The sequence below is a fragment of the Lepisma saccharinum genome, chromosome 26, assembly GCF_977018435.1.
Source record: "Lepisma saccharinum chromosome 26, izLepSacc3.1, whole genome shotgun sequence".
NCBI classification, from domain to species: domain Eukaryota; kingdom Metazoa; phylum Arthropoda; class Insecta; order Zygentoma; family Lepismatidae; genus Lepisma; species Lepisma saccharinum.
In genome coordinates this window covers 23,855,328-23,871,315 of record NC_139254.1, presented here as the reverse complement: position 1 = coordinate 23,871,315, position 15,988 = coordinate 23,855,328, and the positions used below count along the sequence as shown (strand labels likewise).

The 15,988-nt window shown below is 40.5% G+C and overlaps 2 protein-coding genes across 2 annotated transcripts in view; both read right to left on the bottom strand.

The window, feature by feature from the left end:
* The window catches only part of LOC145979595 (adenylate cyclase type 10-like), a 55,377-nt gene extending 50,263 nt beyond the window's left edge, over positions 1-5,114 (bottom strand). Inside the window, exons 1-2 of the mRNA XM_083112561.1 lie at positions 5,108-5,114; positions 2,591-2,796 (exon numbers count right to left, since the gene is read on the bottom strand). Of these exons, the coding sequence (XP_082968687.1) occupies positions 2,591-2,796; positions 5,108-5,114 (213 nt within the window). The remainder of the gene's footprint in view (positions 1-2,590; positions 2,797-5,107) is intronic.
* A 7,037-nt stretch (positions 5,115-12,151) lies between these two features.
* Positions 12,152-15,988, bottom strand: part of LOC145979594 (adenylate cyclase type 10-like) — a 160,570-nt gene continuing 156,733 nt past the window's right edge. The window contains exon 14 of the mRNA XM_083112560.1: positions 12,152-12,292. Within this exon, the coding sequence (XP_082968686.1) occupies positions 12,152-12,292 (141 nt within the window). The remainder of the gene's footprint in view (positions 12,293-15,988) is intronic.

Genomic DNA, 15,988 nt, shown 5'->3' with positions numbered 1-15,988 from the left:
AAACTAACCAGCACCTATTTATCATATTGAAAAATTCTAATTTTTCTCACTTTCAGTTGCGAAAACATTCGTATTTGGATTACTCTGGGATCTTGTGATACGTGCCGGGGATGGATACGGAGAAGGTCGATCGTCAGGTTTTTTTTCAGAAAGTGAAGTCACCTCATTCTTTGCCTGACCTTTCTTCCTTTTGTGTTTGCCCACCTGTTTCTTACTTATGTTTGAATTGGAACAATCGGGGATGTTTTGAGGCAATGGGTTCTGTAATTGCTCTGTACTGGATAGGTTCATAGCACCAGTCGGATCAAACACCATACAAGAACTATCACTTCCGTTCAGCTGCAAAGAGGAGGGAACCTTCTCCGCGTTTGTCTCGGTATTATCAGACATCAGACTTGAACCCATTTCACTATCTTCAACTTCCTTTATCCACGAAGAACTACTCGTCGTGAATTTCTCATCCTGCCGGATTTCGGAGATATTTTCCTCTTGTGGCGAATTTGTTAGTACACACACTGGTTCATCCTTATGTATCACTGGCTCTTTCGGCACGTCTCCTATCGTGGTGTGAACTGAAGATTGTAATTCAGTCGGTCGAAATTCCATTGTGTCCTCCGCAAGGGGCAGCTGGATCGGAGAGCGAAGCACACTTTGTGCATAAGTCACTGTTGAATGGGAAACACTGTCAGAAATCGTTGCGGGAGGGCTAGCTCCCCCAACTACTGAACGGGTATATGAACGTCTTTTCGGGCACATTATAGCTGTATGGGACACTTCCCCACACAGTCGACAAGTAGGCTGTTGACCCGGATAAGTTGTCCAATAACGAATACCTAGAATTGTCACATAAGACGGTATTGGTTTCTTGAGTGACATTTCAACTAGCTTCCTCCCAGTACGAACAGGGTATATATGTTCACCTGAATAAACTTCATCATAGATAGATTTGATTTCACCATAGGATATCAACACAGCCCGAATCGCGTCGTCCGAAAGTTCCATAGGCACTACATGTAATCGAACCAGCACAGTGTTTTTATCCGCCCAGTCAATTTTCACGTCATGAGAACCCTCTTCGTCACTATATTTCAGAGAGGCACCGCATTTAGCTATTAACTGTTCACCCAGAACTCGCGAAATCAGTTTAACATACACACTTTTCCGAAAGTAATCTATCTCAATACTTAGCACTTGATCAGGGGTCAATAACAGCTTGTCACTAATGAAACGATGAATATTCATAGATGCCGGTACACGAGATACAGTCGTAAAACACAATTTCAAAGTATTCACTCGCTTAGTTTCCATAGTGCGTCACAATCTATTCGATTTCTCGCGTCAAGCTACCGTGGCCGAGCACCAGTCCACGCAACACACAGGAGCTCACAAGCGATGTTGCTCCTTCGAAGGCTGACCTTCGACTTACCACTGATATACCGCGACGGCTGGCCTCGCCTGAATTTTTGGCTGTCGCTGTTTTACCTGCGTGTTAAAATCAGGCGAGGCCAGGCCGGCTCGGTAGCTCAGTGGTAGTCGACCTCCGTGACGAAGTGGTTAGCAGAGCGCGCTACAACGCCAGGGGTTCCGGGTTCGAGTCCCGGGTAAGGCATGGGAATTTGTTGATTGTCTGTCCTGAAAAAGTCCTGAAATAGAAATGTGAATGAAATGATATGAGTGAATGTGATGGGGGAAGCTTCCGCTTAGGGGGCTTTCCTTTAATTAAAAAAAAAAAGTGGTAGAGCAATAGCACGGTATGCCAAAGACCCGGGTTCGAGTCCTGGTCGAGCCTGCATTTTTCGCTAAACAAATTTCTACGTAGTACATCTCCTCTGTGTGCCTAATCTTCAATAAGAATTGTGTTAGATCGAAAAAATACAGGAGCCAAGTTATGTTTCTATTTTAAAATTTATTTTATAATTTAATCCAGAGAATAAACAGTTCCAGTTTCCAAAATTCCATAAATTATGTGAGAGGTCCCGCTGACTTTTAAAGCTTTTTCTTGAACGAGGTATGTTAATAACAAAAATAAAATAACATGCACTTCAGTGTAGTAATTGTATGAAATGTAAAATAAATAATGAAAATAAGTTGTTATGTGCTGGATATTCACTCATCTGATAGATCGAGTAGGAGAGTGACTGATTCTCCCTCCCCAACTCTTCAAGGTTATAGCAATAATAATAATAATTTGGAATAATATTTTTATTTGTTTGCAAAAGTTATTATTGTATAATAATTGTTATTATTCTTAATTGTTTTTATTATTATTATTTCTACTATTCAAGTTTTATCAATGGCCTGACCGCCCCTACAAAAATTTCAGGTGACGCGACGGTCATGGCAAATAGTGCTAACTATACTCTGTCCCTGGAATCTATGGAGCTAGCGAACGAACACAAGTCTCTGCGCAAGTACTGACTTGAGACGGCTCGACCAATGAACACGTGAGAGGGAACGGGAATGCGTGGATGGGGAAGGCGACTGCAGCTACAAGCTGTTTGCAGCAGCGTGCACTGCTTCGCTCCGCCCACTCGCTTTATCTCCAGAGATGCCCGGGATAGAGTATAGCTTCCATTGTTTGTCTACTCACCAAGGGAAAGACAAAAGCTGTAATTCGATTGTCTATTTCGCTGACGCAATAGTTGCACTTGTAGTTGGTCGTCTCGATGACGTTCACCACCCGCGTGTGGAGGTCCTTCTTCTGGTTGTCTGTGAGGAGGTTGTAGGTAGTATCCTTCACGCTGAGCGAGCGGAACTGCAGCGCTTCGCAGAAAGCGTATTTCGGGAGCGTCTTCCCTGGAATTAGAGGAAATAATGCTTCATTTTGCACTCAATTTTTCGTTATAATGATTCTTTTTTGTTTTCGTATTCTGTTGGAATACTAATTAACTGTATTGTATTGGTGCTATGGACTATAACAATAATAAGCATCTTGATTTAAAAAAAATGAACGATAACAATTTCAACAATGGAGAAATTTATAATGGAATGCCTACTATTCCGATTTAATGATACGCATGGTACAGAAAACACAAAATTTTTGAAAAAAACATAGAATAACACTGTAGTACTCATTATTAGAGGCATGCATATTTCGTTTATGACGAAAACACGAAATGTGAAATAACACATTCTAATGTTAAATTTTCATGTTTCTGAAAGGTGTGAGGTGCATTTTCCTAACCTGTTTTGTCACGAAATAATGCAAAATGAACTGCAAAATGCGAAATAGACTCTTAAACACGAAATTTACTGTTTATATACCAACGCGACACTTTCTGAAGTCTGAAATATCCTGCGAGTTATGCAATTCACGGAAAATTGATTAATTCTGCTGTAAATATTTGAGAAGCAAAAATGGACTCCTTTATACAGGAATGAACTTAATATTCTGATAATGATTCAATGTGCTATTAGAAGGGATATGTTTATTTTGTGTAATAGTGCAGTTTTTAAATCGAATTTGGGATTATATTCACATTTTTAAAACCAAAATGTCATTTTATATGCCCCTTTTTCACCGCTATAACAGCGAAATTTCATTTTATTTACCGCTTTTGAACCCGAAATTGACTCTGTTTTTATACCGAAATTTTGCTTTTTTTTATTTACCAAAAATATGTGCCTCTACTCATTATTTTCTTTCTTGAAAAATAGAAATTTCCATAAGTGAAATCAAATTTTTTAAAAAAATATAACTGAATTTGAAAATTTTGGCTATTGGGTACCTTGTATTTTTCTATCCTGCCTATGCCTTCCCCTTTCTCACACTTAAAATATATTTTTGTCGATTCTATTCTTATTGATCATTTATTTTCTTTCCTCCCGCGGTATTCTGTTTGTTATTCGCAATCTCTCTCTCTCCCCATTTCTCTCTACCTTCCACTTCCTCTGTCTTTCTTTTTTCTGCACTGTTGAACACCGGAATAAGCGCGAAAGGAACAACCCCGAAACGGATTTATCGCGAGACCAAAATTCAACACCGGAATAAGAGCGAAAGGAATAACAGCGAAAAGGATTAAGCGCGAAACCAAAATTTAAGGGGAGAGAGGGACAATTTCCCCTGTGTCCTTCACTCTTCGGCAGCTGCCGATCACTGTTGCCAGGCTCGCTCTTTTAGAGCCGGACCTGGCTCTTTCGTGCACTCGTTTGGCTGTGAACTATGGCACCCGCCCCCTGCTCCACTATGAAGCCATCCATCACTGTCTCTAGCTTACATAGACAACTTCTGTCATAAGTATACATTTTGCACGTGACGTGATATTGTTATATTGGCTGCGTCGCTCTACCCCCTCTTACATCCCCAGCTACTTTTCTCTATAGAGCCTTGGCTGACGTGAAGAGAACGTAATATTGTTATCCGGGAATACTTTATTTTCTATTTCATACGACCATCGCTGGATTATTGATGTGGGTGATGCCGTCGGATCTAGACGGTGAAAACTAAGAAAAAATTTGCCATCACTTTAAAGCTAACCGTAATAACAGCGCCCCCTCACCCACACCTCCACTCATTTGCCATCTAAAATTACCCCAGCAGGCACTTTATCCAGTTTCGTAAATCGAGCTCGTTCAAACTTTTTACTCTGTTTACGGTGAAATTTAGCTCTTTTATGTGCATCAGGTTTGGCAACACTGCCAAGATGGCCGTAGGAGGCAATTAGAAATACATTGCTCTTATGGAAGTATTATTTTAGTTGTTCTCTTGGGGATATGAAACTTTCGATGGCATTGAAAAATATATCAACGAAAAAAGGACAGACTGAAGTAGTAATTGGCAGGTGGAAATGTCGAAACTTCCATTTGATTAGCCGTAACTTTAATATAAAGTTGATTCCCCATAAGGAATACATGGGATTCCGAAAATTCTTATTCATCATATTTTTCAAATATCGTAACTAGCTTAATAATCAACTTTAAAAAAAAGACTTTCACTTGCAACATGGCGACATACTCATACTCTATTGGACACCAGCTTTTTTTCTCAGTAGTATTGCCCATTCGGACGATATTCGCGATTGTTCTGGAGACCCGTTGAGGCGATTTCGTCAAAAGTGAATAAAGAGAAACCACTCTTGATTGAATCTATAATAGCAGAACTGCTCACCTTGCATCGAGATCTCCTCGCAGTAACAACTGGCAGACTCCGTTTCCTGTCCCGAGTGAAGACTTCCTGATGCACAGCACCACACTTTCAGGTCAAACAACTTCTGCACGGCTGCAAAGAAAATAGACATTGTTACTGACAACGGTGGATTTACCTGCGAAGCAGGAAAGAGACGTCTGTACCTAAAGGTATTCACAAGCAATATGTTCGTTATAACTGAAACCCGCTTAATTTAATAACTATTCAGTATTTCCACTGATTCTGTTCCAACAAATTAACTGACTTTTCCCCGGATCAATTTCCAGATGCAAATCTATAACCAAATCTCTTCACCATATTAGTGTATTTTACATTGCAAAGCACGTCATTGCAGAGTCACTCGTGATGCAATCTGAGCCCCAGGCCATGTGATTCTTCTTTTTCTGAATTACCTTCTTGCCGTTAAGCCTGTGGTTCTTCAATCTATTTCTTGGCCCAAGGATAGTTTTCGCATTTCTGGCATTGTTTTTCCTTTCTTTCTTCCAATCCTTTCCATACGCTCTTCTCCAGTCTAACCTGTAGCATCTGTTTAGGCTTACATCTTCCTCCATTCTAGCAACATGTCCGAATAATTGCAGTACCTTCCTCTATGCTGCCTCCAATAATGATTCTTCTTGTATATCTGATCCTCTTTTTTTCTATTTTTCTTCGTAGGTATATCATCTCGGCCGGGCCCGCACCCAGGATTCTTTTGAAGGAGGGGCCAGATCCTAAAATGTCTTCATATACATGTTTGTGTGTAAAATATGTTATGGTTGAAATGTTTTTAATAAGTGTTACATTTTATTTAATTCTTGCTTTCTTTAATAATGACCATTAAGATATCATACTTATATTAGTCTTGCATTCATGAATTATCTTTATTTTGTATATGTTGCTACAAGACCTGTAGCCAGGATTTTTTTAAAGAGGGGAGGGGTGACAAAGAGAAGATCAGAGAATCTGTGAGGTTCATTGAATTAGGTTATTTTGCGTTGCTTTTCTGCAAATTTTCTCTAATCGCGACGATGAGGATGATATTAACATGAAGACACAAAGAACAACTATGTCCAGGCTGGAACCCCTTTCGTCGTAGCACGCTGTGCTAACCACTCTGCCACGGAGGCCCGCTGAAGTTTCGTGATTTTTGTTGTGTAGAGAGGCAAGCTTCAGAAATCTGCAATGTGCAACATTTGATAAGTTGCTGTTTTAAGTCCACTTTGTGCACAGTAAGGCTAATCGGGACTGGACCTACAGTTTAAAGTGGGATCCGAACCACTTGTGCCTCCACCAGGTATCGAACCCGGGACCCCTTGATTACAAGGCAATGACGCTACCACTGCGCCATGGGGGAGGCCCGCAACATTTGATAATTTTCGCTTTGCAACCATTGATGTAAGGCTGCCGAACGTCCCGATTCATCCCTGTTCCGAGTTTTTTTTCTAACTGCAGTTGTGATGATGAACGAAGTCGTCAACGATTTGATTTGCAGGACAAAGAAAATTACAAATTGGTTATTTTCATTGTTTTTTATAGCTTCACATTTTAATATGTGATAGTTCGAGGGGGGCATGGCCCGCATGGCCCCTCCCCTGGGTACGGGCCTGATCTCGGCCGTTTTGAACCTATTTCCTCTGCTTTGTTACTATTGTCAAACTTTCTATTCAATACGGTAATGTGGAAGTACAGGGAGTCTTAAAAGAATGTTATTTTTCTTTGATCATACGTATATTTTGCGAATTAGTGTGTTGCTGACTTTATAGTACAGCTTGTTTACCTTCTGTACTCTCTGCATCTATTTTTCCATCTGATGCTTTACACTATATTTGTATCTCTTTACTTGTTCCAGTAGTTTCGCTTTCCTGTGCTATGTTAAGGGTACATCTTCCATTTTCTTTGTCATTACCATATCTTTACTCTTGTCCACATTAATTCTCATTCATTTATCTTCTATTGCATCTGCCCATTCGATCACTAGCTGTGTAGCTTCCTTCTCTTCCTGGCCGTGGCGTACACTGGGTTAAACACCTGGGCTATCGCACCATATCATAGTGCTCGAATGGACAAAAATTTGCTGGTGGGTATGTTTTTTTTAGCTCATTTAGGGTGGGGGGTTGAAGTGATGTGAGATTGTGATTAAACATTTATATCTCATAAATAAAATATGGAAATGTACACTATGTCAGTAAAGAAATAATTTCATTCTTATTTGCATAAATAAGAGGCCTATATTGTGAAATATTTATGTAGGCCTACCTACCTATTTTCACGATTTGAAGTTCGGGGCCTCCTTGTTGGCGTAGTGGTAACGTCGTTCCCTTGAAACCAAGAGGTTCCATGTTCGATACATGGTGGTTCGGATACCAATTTAACTGTAGGTTCGATCCCCATGAGCTTATCTGTACATAAAGTCGACATAAAAGAAAAATCCACAACGATTTGGAGCTTATCGCCATACGTAAGCCGAATAGACAGCTAACTTGTTAATTATGTCCCTCATTTCACAGCACGTATCATTCAGAAAAATACAATCCATTCACTACTGTATTCACACGCTGCCTCTAAATAAATTACACGCACCAAGAAGCCCTTAAAGACGACTCGATCCGATCTAGAATAGAACTGGTCCTTGTCCTTGTCATTTCGGTAATTTTTAGATGCACTCATAAACCATTTCCGGTCAGCCAACAATTGTCTCCTCCCCACTGTAACTCGAGTTGTTTTAAGGTCAACGACCTCTTTTTCAACTCGTCTGCAAGCGTTCAATGATGTTCTTGCTTCTGTCATATGACACCCTTACCCCTTGCCTGCGATAATTTGGCTTCAAAATTCCCCGTTCCTGGTTTGCAACATTGATCGGGTGATCATTGGTAGATCGGTCACCCCCTGGAGAGCTGCCCGCCAACCGCCTCGCGAATTAAAAGAAAGTGGGCAAGGTTTCCAACTCCTAAGGAATCAAGGTGGCAACTTCTAAGAAATCAGGTTCATCTTATTGATATGAACAATTTTATGCACATTACTGATATATATATTTTTCTGTGTTTTGGACAGTGAGTCTGGGCTTTGCAGATAGCCTAGATAGCCCTGAATATACGCCCCTGCTGGCTACCAAGGTAATTTCATCAACATATACAAGCGACTGTACATGAACCGGCCACATCCTTCTGTTTCCTACTTTATATCTCCCACTTCTTAGCTTACCTTGTTTAATGACCTGGCCCATAATTATAATAAACAGAAGTGGATCGAGACTGTCTCCTTGTTGTACTCCCTCATCTATCTTGAATTAATTTGAACTTTCCCTGAAAGTCAAACTTTTCTTTTCACTTTCTTCTATACACTTTTTATTCTCTGTATACTGAAGTAGATCTTCCAATTCTTGCAAGTGATTCCCATGGTCCTTCATGCCTTCAGATCTATGAAGGCTACATATGCTTCTTTCCCTACTTAGTGGCTCTTCAATTACCTGTCACAGTGTATATCGGCCTCGGTCTTTCAAATGCAATCTGTTCTTCTTCTATACGACGCACGGTTTTAGAAGCGATATCGGGCGGAGTTACGGAGAGCGTGTCCTTGGCGACCAACCAATAGCAGGAGTGCAACGTTGTACAGTTAGGTTTGCGCGCAAGAAGTTCTTTATAAAACTCGCCACTTTAAGGTTCATCATTGCATGGGACACGACATTATGAACCTGACTGTCCAAGTCCCATGCATTTCCGTCGCCTACAGCCGGAGATATCGTTTCTCGAAGAAACAAGGGAAACAGCGCGTCTCTACACACACACACACAATGACCCTTCGTTTTCCTTCAGTGTTCCGTCTTTTTTTTTTTATTTGCCACCGTGTTGACCCCGCTGAGTTGTGTTTTGGTAAAACTATGGGTGTCAAATTCGGCTGAATATTAACAATGGCCCTTCATTGTCGTGGGCGTTTACGAACATTGCGAGTCTGAGTCACTTTCAGTTCAGCGTTTTCGTAACAAGGGCTGTGTAAGATAATTGCACTCGTACGCCACGAAGAACAGTTGTGAGACGATTCAAAATGGCCCTTATTGATTGATTAAATCTTGGTTTATTTTATCGCTTTTCTGCTACCTTTGGCTAATCGCAAAGATGAGGATGGATGATGATATGATGAAATTGATGAAGGGACACTTACAAACACCTATGCCCGGGCCGGGAATCGAACCCGGGACCCCTGGCGTCGTAGCGCGCTGTGAAGTCCAGCACTTATGTTCTATAGTTATGCAATCGTGTGTGTTCCGTGAGTGTTACTAAATAATTTCGTGCCGGCCCCCATGGTGGAGTGGTTAGCATATCGCGCTACGACGCCAGGGATCCCGGGTTCAAATCCCGGCCTGGACATGGATTTTGTGAATGTCCATCCATGAATTTCATCATATCATCACTCATTCCCATCTTCGCAATTAGCCAAAAGTGACAGAAAAGTTAAATAAAGTAAATCAAATCAAATTAATAACGTCGCTCTCGAAACCTATTACAAGTAGTACAGGCACCAAGAGTAAAATATTACGTTCTCAAGACAGAAATCTAGTGTATTCTTGCTTCAAGGAATTGGTGTCGGAAGAAGTGCGTGCTTGAAACAGTGTTTCCTCCGAGTCGAGAACTTACGGCTAAAGCGTGTGGTGTCTGTGTGCATACTGTGTTGCGTATTAAAAAATAGCGTAACGTATCTACCACAGAAATCGGTGAACCCCTATTCAAATCTTCTGGGAAACATGCCAGAAAACAGAAACGAGAGTGATGATGATGGTCTTGCAGTTCCTCTATAATAAATACCTTCAAACTTCTTTCAGGTACGAGTTTCTCTTATATGCTGCAGTGATATGATATAATAATATTTTGAATTCCTTACTATATATTTCATTGTACTCAAATATCACGTGCATCCATTATATATAAAAAGCTGAATATTGAACACGGCGAATTCTCTACGTTTCCTTTCCGCTAGCAGTTGGTTTGGCAGCAGCGCGACAGCACTGGCTGCGTATTGGCTGAACTCATGTTCCTTCTAAAAGCGTACGCCGTATAGTTTGTTTTCCACTTCTTTTCGTAGTTTCATTTCCAGGATTCTTGTATGAACTTTCGTTGCTACCGAGGACAGGTACACACTTGGTTGTACTAACTTTGTTATAGATTGGAACAATTATATTTTCCCCTCCACTCTCTGCTGTTATTCCTCCAGGCTTCATTACATATTATCACATGCGTGACCTCATTTCCTCCACACTTTATCAGTTCTTGAGACACTTCTGCTTTGTCCCGCTCTATCTTCCCTATTGTAAGTTCCACTTCAGTTCTATGCCATTTTCGTCTTGGTACTCACCCTGTTCACCTTGATCAGTTTCTATCGCTCCACTCTCTTTGTTTCGTTTGAACATTTCTTCATAGTGTTACCTCTATATACTACACTTCCTACTCTCTTACCATATTACCATTTCTTACTCTATAGTCATGTGATTCAGTAGAGAATATTTCAGCGTCTGCGAGGCCCGAAGAGGATGAAATAAAGGAGATAATCGACTGAGAAATATAATGGGCTTCGGCAGAGATGGACAGTAACCCGCAATTTAAAAAATTGGACAGCGAGATCCTTGCATGACGGTTGTTCCGAATTTGAGACCTGGTCTGGGCTCAAGCGCTCAAATTTTGAAAGTTAAGCACTTTCAATATGAGAGCGTTCCAAATTTTGAGACTCTTTGAAATTGTTTAATAACAATTCTACTCCATCTGTAGCCAAGAGCTTGACTTTTAATATTTTAATTTTGCAATATAAGGGAAGTGAACAATAGAAGCTATTTTTTCATGTATTATGCATTATTCTTAGCACTACTATTTAAAGACGGTGGGAGATTGCCCATGTATTTGAATAGGAGGACAGTTTCTTGCTGTTCAACTACAGTGCTGCCATCTGTAATTAGCTTTGCCTGAACTGCCCCATTGCGTTCATTCACTTACCCTTTGCTGTGACCAGTTCCTGATGGTTGGTAAGCATAGCGATCAGGGCCCTCCTCGGGAACGATTCCCCAAGAACAGCTCCACATTTCAGCACTATTTGCTCATACGGTTCCAGTTGGTCCACTGCTGTCATCTGAATACCTGTAAGAAATTATATACAGGGCGTTGCAGTACAGTTCGGGCTTAAAGGGAACACCATTGTGAGCAGCTTTTCTAAATAACACTTTACTCACTGAGACCATATTTCGACTCAACGGGTCTACGAAAACTGCATGTATGTGTAACCACGTGTTACGATTGATGGTGTCGTTGTCATTTACAATTTAAAGGAAACTACACCGTGTAGTGGGAGTGGAAGAGGGGTGCGTGTGAAAATATATCTGAGGATAAATAGTTCGTAAGGCGCAATAATTTTTATCAACAAGTGCAGAAATCCAATAAGGCGAATTTCTTTTTCAAAATGGCGGGTGTCTGACTGCCACGGGGGCGGTCCCTGTTCGATTCCCGGAATGGGTGATTTCGCGTGGGTGATTTTTCAAGCAATGTCCCTTCATGACGTGACTCTGGGGTTCACCCAATCTCCAATAAAAGTTGTTACCCTGGGACAACCCTAGGATAATGGCTAAAGGCCGCCTGAGCGTGGTGCTGATCACATGAACAATTGCTAAAAACGGTTCGGCCCTGTGTTTTGTTTTTTGTGCAAATGTAAGGAGAATGGTCAGAGACAGGCTGAAAATGAATGCAACCTTTCTGAAATAGAGTTTAATCAGCTTGACAGTTGAAAAAAAATGGTGATAAACAGGAAGAGAAAAAATATAGGAAAGAAATAATGAGAAATGGAGAATGAGACTAAAATAGGCGCGAAATGAAGGAAGCTCAAGAGAAAAGAGATTTAATATTCCACACCAAGAACAGTAAAAAATGTGAGCTAATTTCAAAGATGGCGGATTTCGATGATTATTCTGTTTGTGAAAACGACACGCAGTCAATGTCAAATAATTCCTACTTCCAAGTAACATAATTTTATATTAAAGATGCTGGTCATTTTCTAAGATGTTGCGCTGCTTCGTGGAACGTAATAATACTTGCCATCTACTCCCTGCGGCGTGCTAACACTCTTCGCATCAAATGTAGGATTGAAAATGCATACGGGGAACGATGGTTGGGATTTGGCCGTGGAACTCCCAGCCTGCAATTAGAATACATACATATATATACACTTATGTATATATTAGAGCTCAGCCGATACCACTTTGAACCGATACCGATGCCGATACTGTTACCGATACCCACCGATACCGATATTTGAAAATTGCAATAATTAAAACCTGTTCAAAATGTTGATCAATATTGGTGTGTAAATATTCTTCTCCAATTACATGCATCCATTTACCAAGAAATTTGCTTTAGAATATTCAAGAACTACATCAGAATATTAAAATGGATGTTATGTAATGACACAATGCAGTTTTTCGTGCAAATTGTTGCAAAATAAAAAGAAAGTTTGAATTTTGCATAATTGCCAGGGTAATTGGACTCTGGAAAAGTGTCGCGCGATATTTTCGCTGACCCTGTGAAATACCAATACGCCGGAAAAGTACCGACTGGTATCGGTAGATGAATTCGAACCGGTACTTTCCGGTACCGATACCGATACATCGGCTGAGCTCTAGTATATACACACACAAAGTCATGGGCGTAACTTGGGACATAACTTTTGGTGGGGGGGGGAGAAATCGAACTTGGGGTTTAACTGTGGGTGGAAGAGGCAGAATCAAACTTGAAACTTAACTTTGGGGGGGAGAATAAAACTTGGGACTTAACTTTTTGGGGGGCAGAATCAAACTTGAAACTTAACTTGAGAGGGGGCAGAATCAATCTTGGAACTTAACTTGGGGGGCGCGAATCAAACTTGGAACTTAACTGGGGGGCAGAATCAAGCTTGGAAGTTAACTCTGGGGGGCAGAATCAAGCTTGGAACTTAACTTGGGGGGCAGAAAGAAGCTTGGAACTTAACTTGTGGGGGCAGAATGAAACTTGGAACTTATCTTTTGGGCGGCAAAATCAAACTTGGGACTTAACTTGGTGGGGGGCAGAATCAAACTAGAGATGACTTTGAGGTGGAGGGAGCAGTATCAAACTTGGAACTTAACTCTGAGGGACAGAATGAACTTGGAACTTACCTTTGGGGGCATAATTAAACTTGGCACTTAGCTTGGGGGCGGGCAGAATTAATATGTTTTCCATCCCATAACTATTTTGCTGAATAGCTTACATTTGCACAATCATAAAAAAATACACTCCAGGTCCCAAGAGGTTAACAAAAGTATCATTAACTTTTAAATTTAGTAACCTGAAAATTTTGGGAGGCAACTGCCCCCCCTTGCCCCCGCCAAGTTACGCCTATGCACAAAGTCATTCTCGAATTAAGAAAACTCGTATCTTTAAAACTATAACAGATTGAAAGATGAATATAGTGGCGTTACGTAGCCCGACTAATCGAGGGTTTTTTTTTGCGTGTGATTACCCCTGGCGCTGCAATAATCTGTTTTAACATGGCGTCAATGGAAGAGAAAGCGCGGTGTGTTTCTGTGGTGCCGGGGGAAAGTCAACCGCCGGTGACAGTGCAAAGACTGTTCAGAATGGAGTATGGACGAGCATCGGTATGCAATGTGTAAGTAGATTGACAGCGATGGGAACATGCCCAGAAGAGGCCTGCTGTGAGTAAAAGTCTTGTGGACACAGGGTGCACTTCTTTTCAACGCAGTCTTCGGATTGAAATGTTGTTTTAAGACCACCTTATGCACAGAAAGGCTAATCGGGACGGGACCTACAGTTTTAAGTGGGATACAAACCACTATGTGCCTCTACCAGATATCGAATCCGGGACCCCTTGTTTACAAGGCGATGACGCTACCACTATGCCATCAGGGCCAGTCAACTTGTCAAGGCTCAAGGGAACTTAAACTTCCTCAATGCACAGTGATTAAAATTATGCAGAAACGATTATTGCTAGCAACGGTCATGGCACGTGTGCATTGTGCATGAAAAACGTGTCATATAAAACGTTTTTCAATAACAATAACAATTGAATAGTTTTCGACAATATTGAATGAATTTACCTTGTTATTAAACAATTTGAAAGCAAAATAGATTTTTTTTAAAAATCGCTACTATGTAAAGCTATGGTTTGTTGATGAAAATGTTCACCTTCGTCTTGTTCCCGGGTGCGCCAGTGTTGCCACATTTATAACTTCCCTACCTTGCTTCGTGTCAAAGAAATCATCAATATTTTATATTACGTTTCTGCTTTCACTGTGTTTCTCCCATTCACTATGATACGAAAACTTGGCGCTGAATAAAAGTGCCGACGATGTGATGAAGAACGCAGCATATTTTGGCAACGCAGGTGCAGGGTTACGGCAAGCAGCTGATTGCATCGCCCACGCTCGATTACGGTTCAAAATTCGAAGACAGCGCCAGGGGCTTTGACGTTTCAAGAAAAGAGAAACGGTTTAAGAAAGAGGAGAGATGAAAGAAGTGGTAGATAATTAAAGGGGATAAAATAAACAAGATAGAGAGAGACGGAGGGATGAAAAAGCAACAGAAGGAGGACACAGTAAAGAAGGAAAAGAGAAAAGAGAAGTACAGAAATGAGCGCCAAGGTGAGATAGAGAGAATGAGAATGTAGAAGCGAGATACATAGACAGAAGTAAGTAAGAAAGAAGCAAGATATAAAGAAAGAATGATAGTGAAGCAATGAAGGAGAGAGGGAGAGAGAGACTGAGACAGAAAGAGAGAGAGAGAGAGAGAGAGAGAGAGAGAAGAAAAGCGAGAGGGAAAGAGAGAAATAAAAAGAGAAGGAAGAGATATAGCATCATAAGATCAATAGAGGACAGAGAGAGAGAGAGAGAGAGAGAGAGAGAGAGAGAGAGAGAGAGAGAGAGAGAGAGAGAGAGAGAGAGAGAATAAAAGTAAAATTGTGACAGAAAATGAGAGGAAAAACATAAAAAGAAATAGTTAAGTAGAAGGAAGTAGACACGAACAAAGATATACTAAAAATATGAAAAACTCAATATGCTGACCAAGGCAGTAATTTATTTCTTTATAAAACATAAACTAAACGTAACGTTTCAACCTTCTAGCAAGGTCTTCTTCAGACCCTGCACCAAGTACAAATGCAACAAGATACAAAAACAGTACGATATATATATATATATATATATATATATATATATATATATATATATATATATATACACACACAAACATTACTCCCGTCCAGAAGACACAATGAACTGGAATGGGGGACTGAAGTTAAACAAAGACTGGAAGAAGGTGTTAGAAAGAGTGGAAAGGACAGGACCGAAGGAGGAGAGAAGAAGGAAGAAGAATGAAGGAAAAAGAGCGTGAGATAAAGAGTCCAACCTCATTCTAGATGGAAGTAAATATGTTTAGCCTTTTAGGTGAAAGTACAGTTGACAAGGGAAAGCCACCTGCTAGAATGTTCCAGAACAACTTTCTAATAGTCTGGAGGGGAGCAATGTTTGTGTATAAATATATCGTCCTGTTTTGGTATCTTGTAACATTTGTAATTGGTGCAGAGTCTGAAGAAGACCTTGCTAGAAGGTTGAAACGTTACGTTTAGTTTATGTTTTATAATTAAAAAAAATACTGCCTTGGTCAGCATATTGAGTTTTTCATATCATGGAAACAAGGCTTAATAGTGTTATAACTAAAACTATGAAAAGAAAAAATTGTTGTGAAAGCCCCCTAAAACGGCAATAAAACCTATACACCCGTCCATAACGAAAAATAAAAATGAAATTTGGAAATGGAAATCTGAAAGTGCATAATGAAAAATTACATCCTAGCTGTTGATATA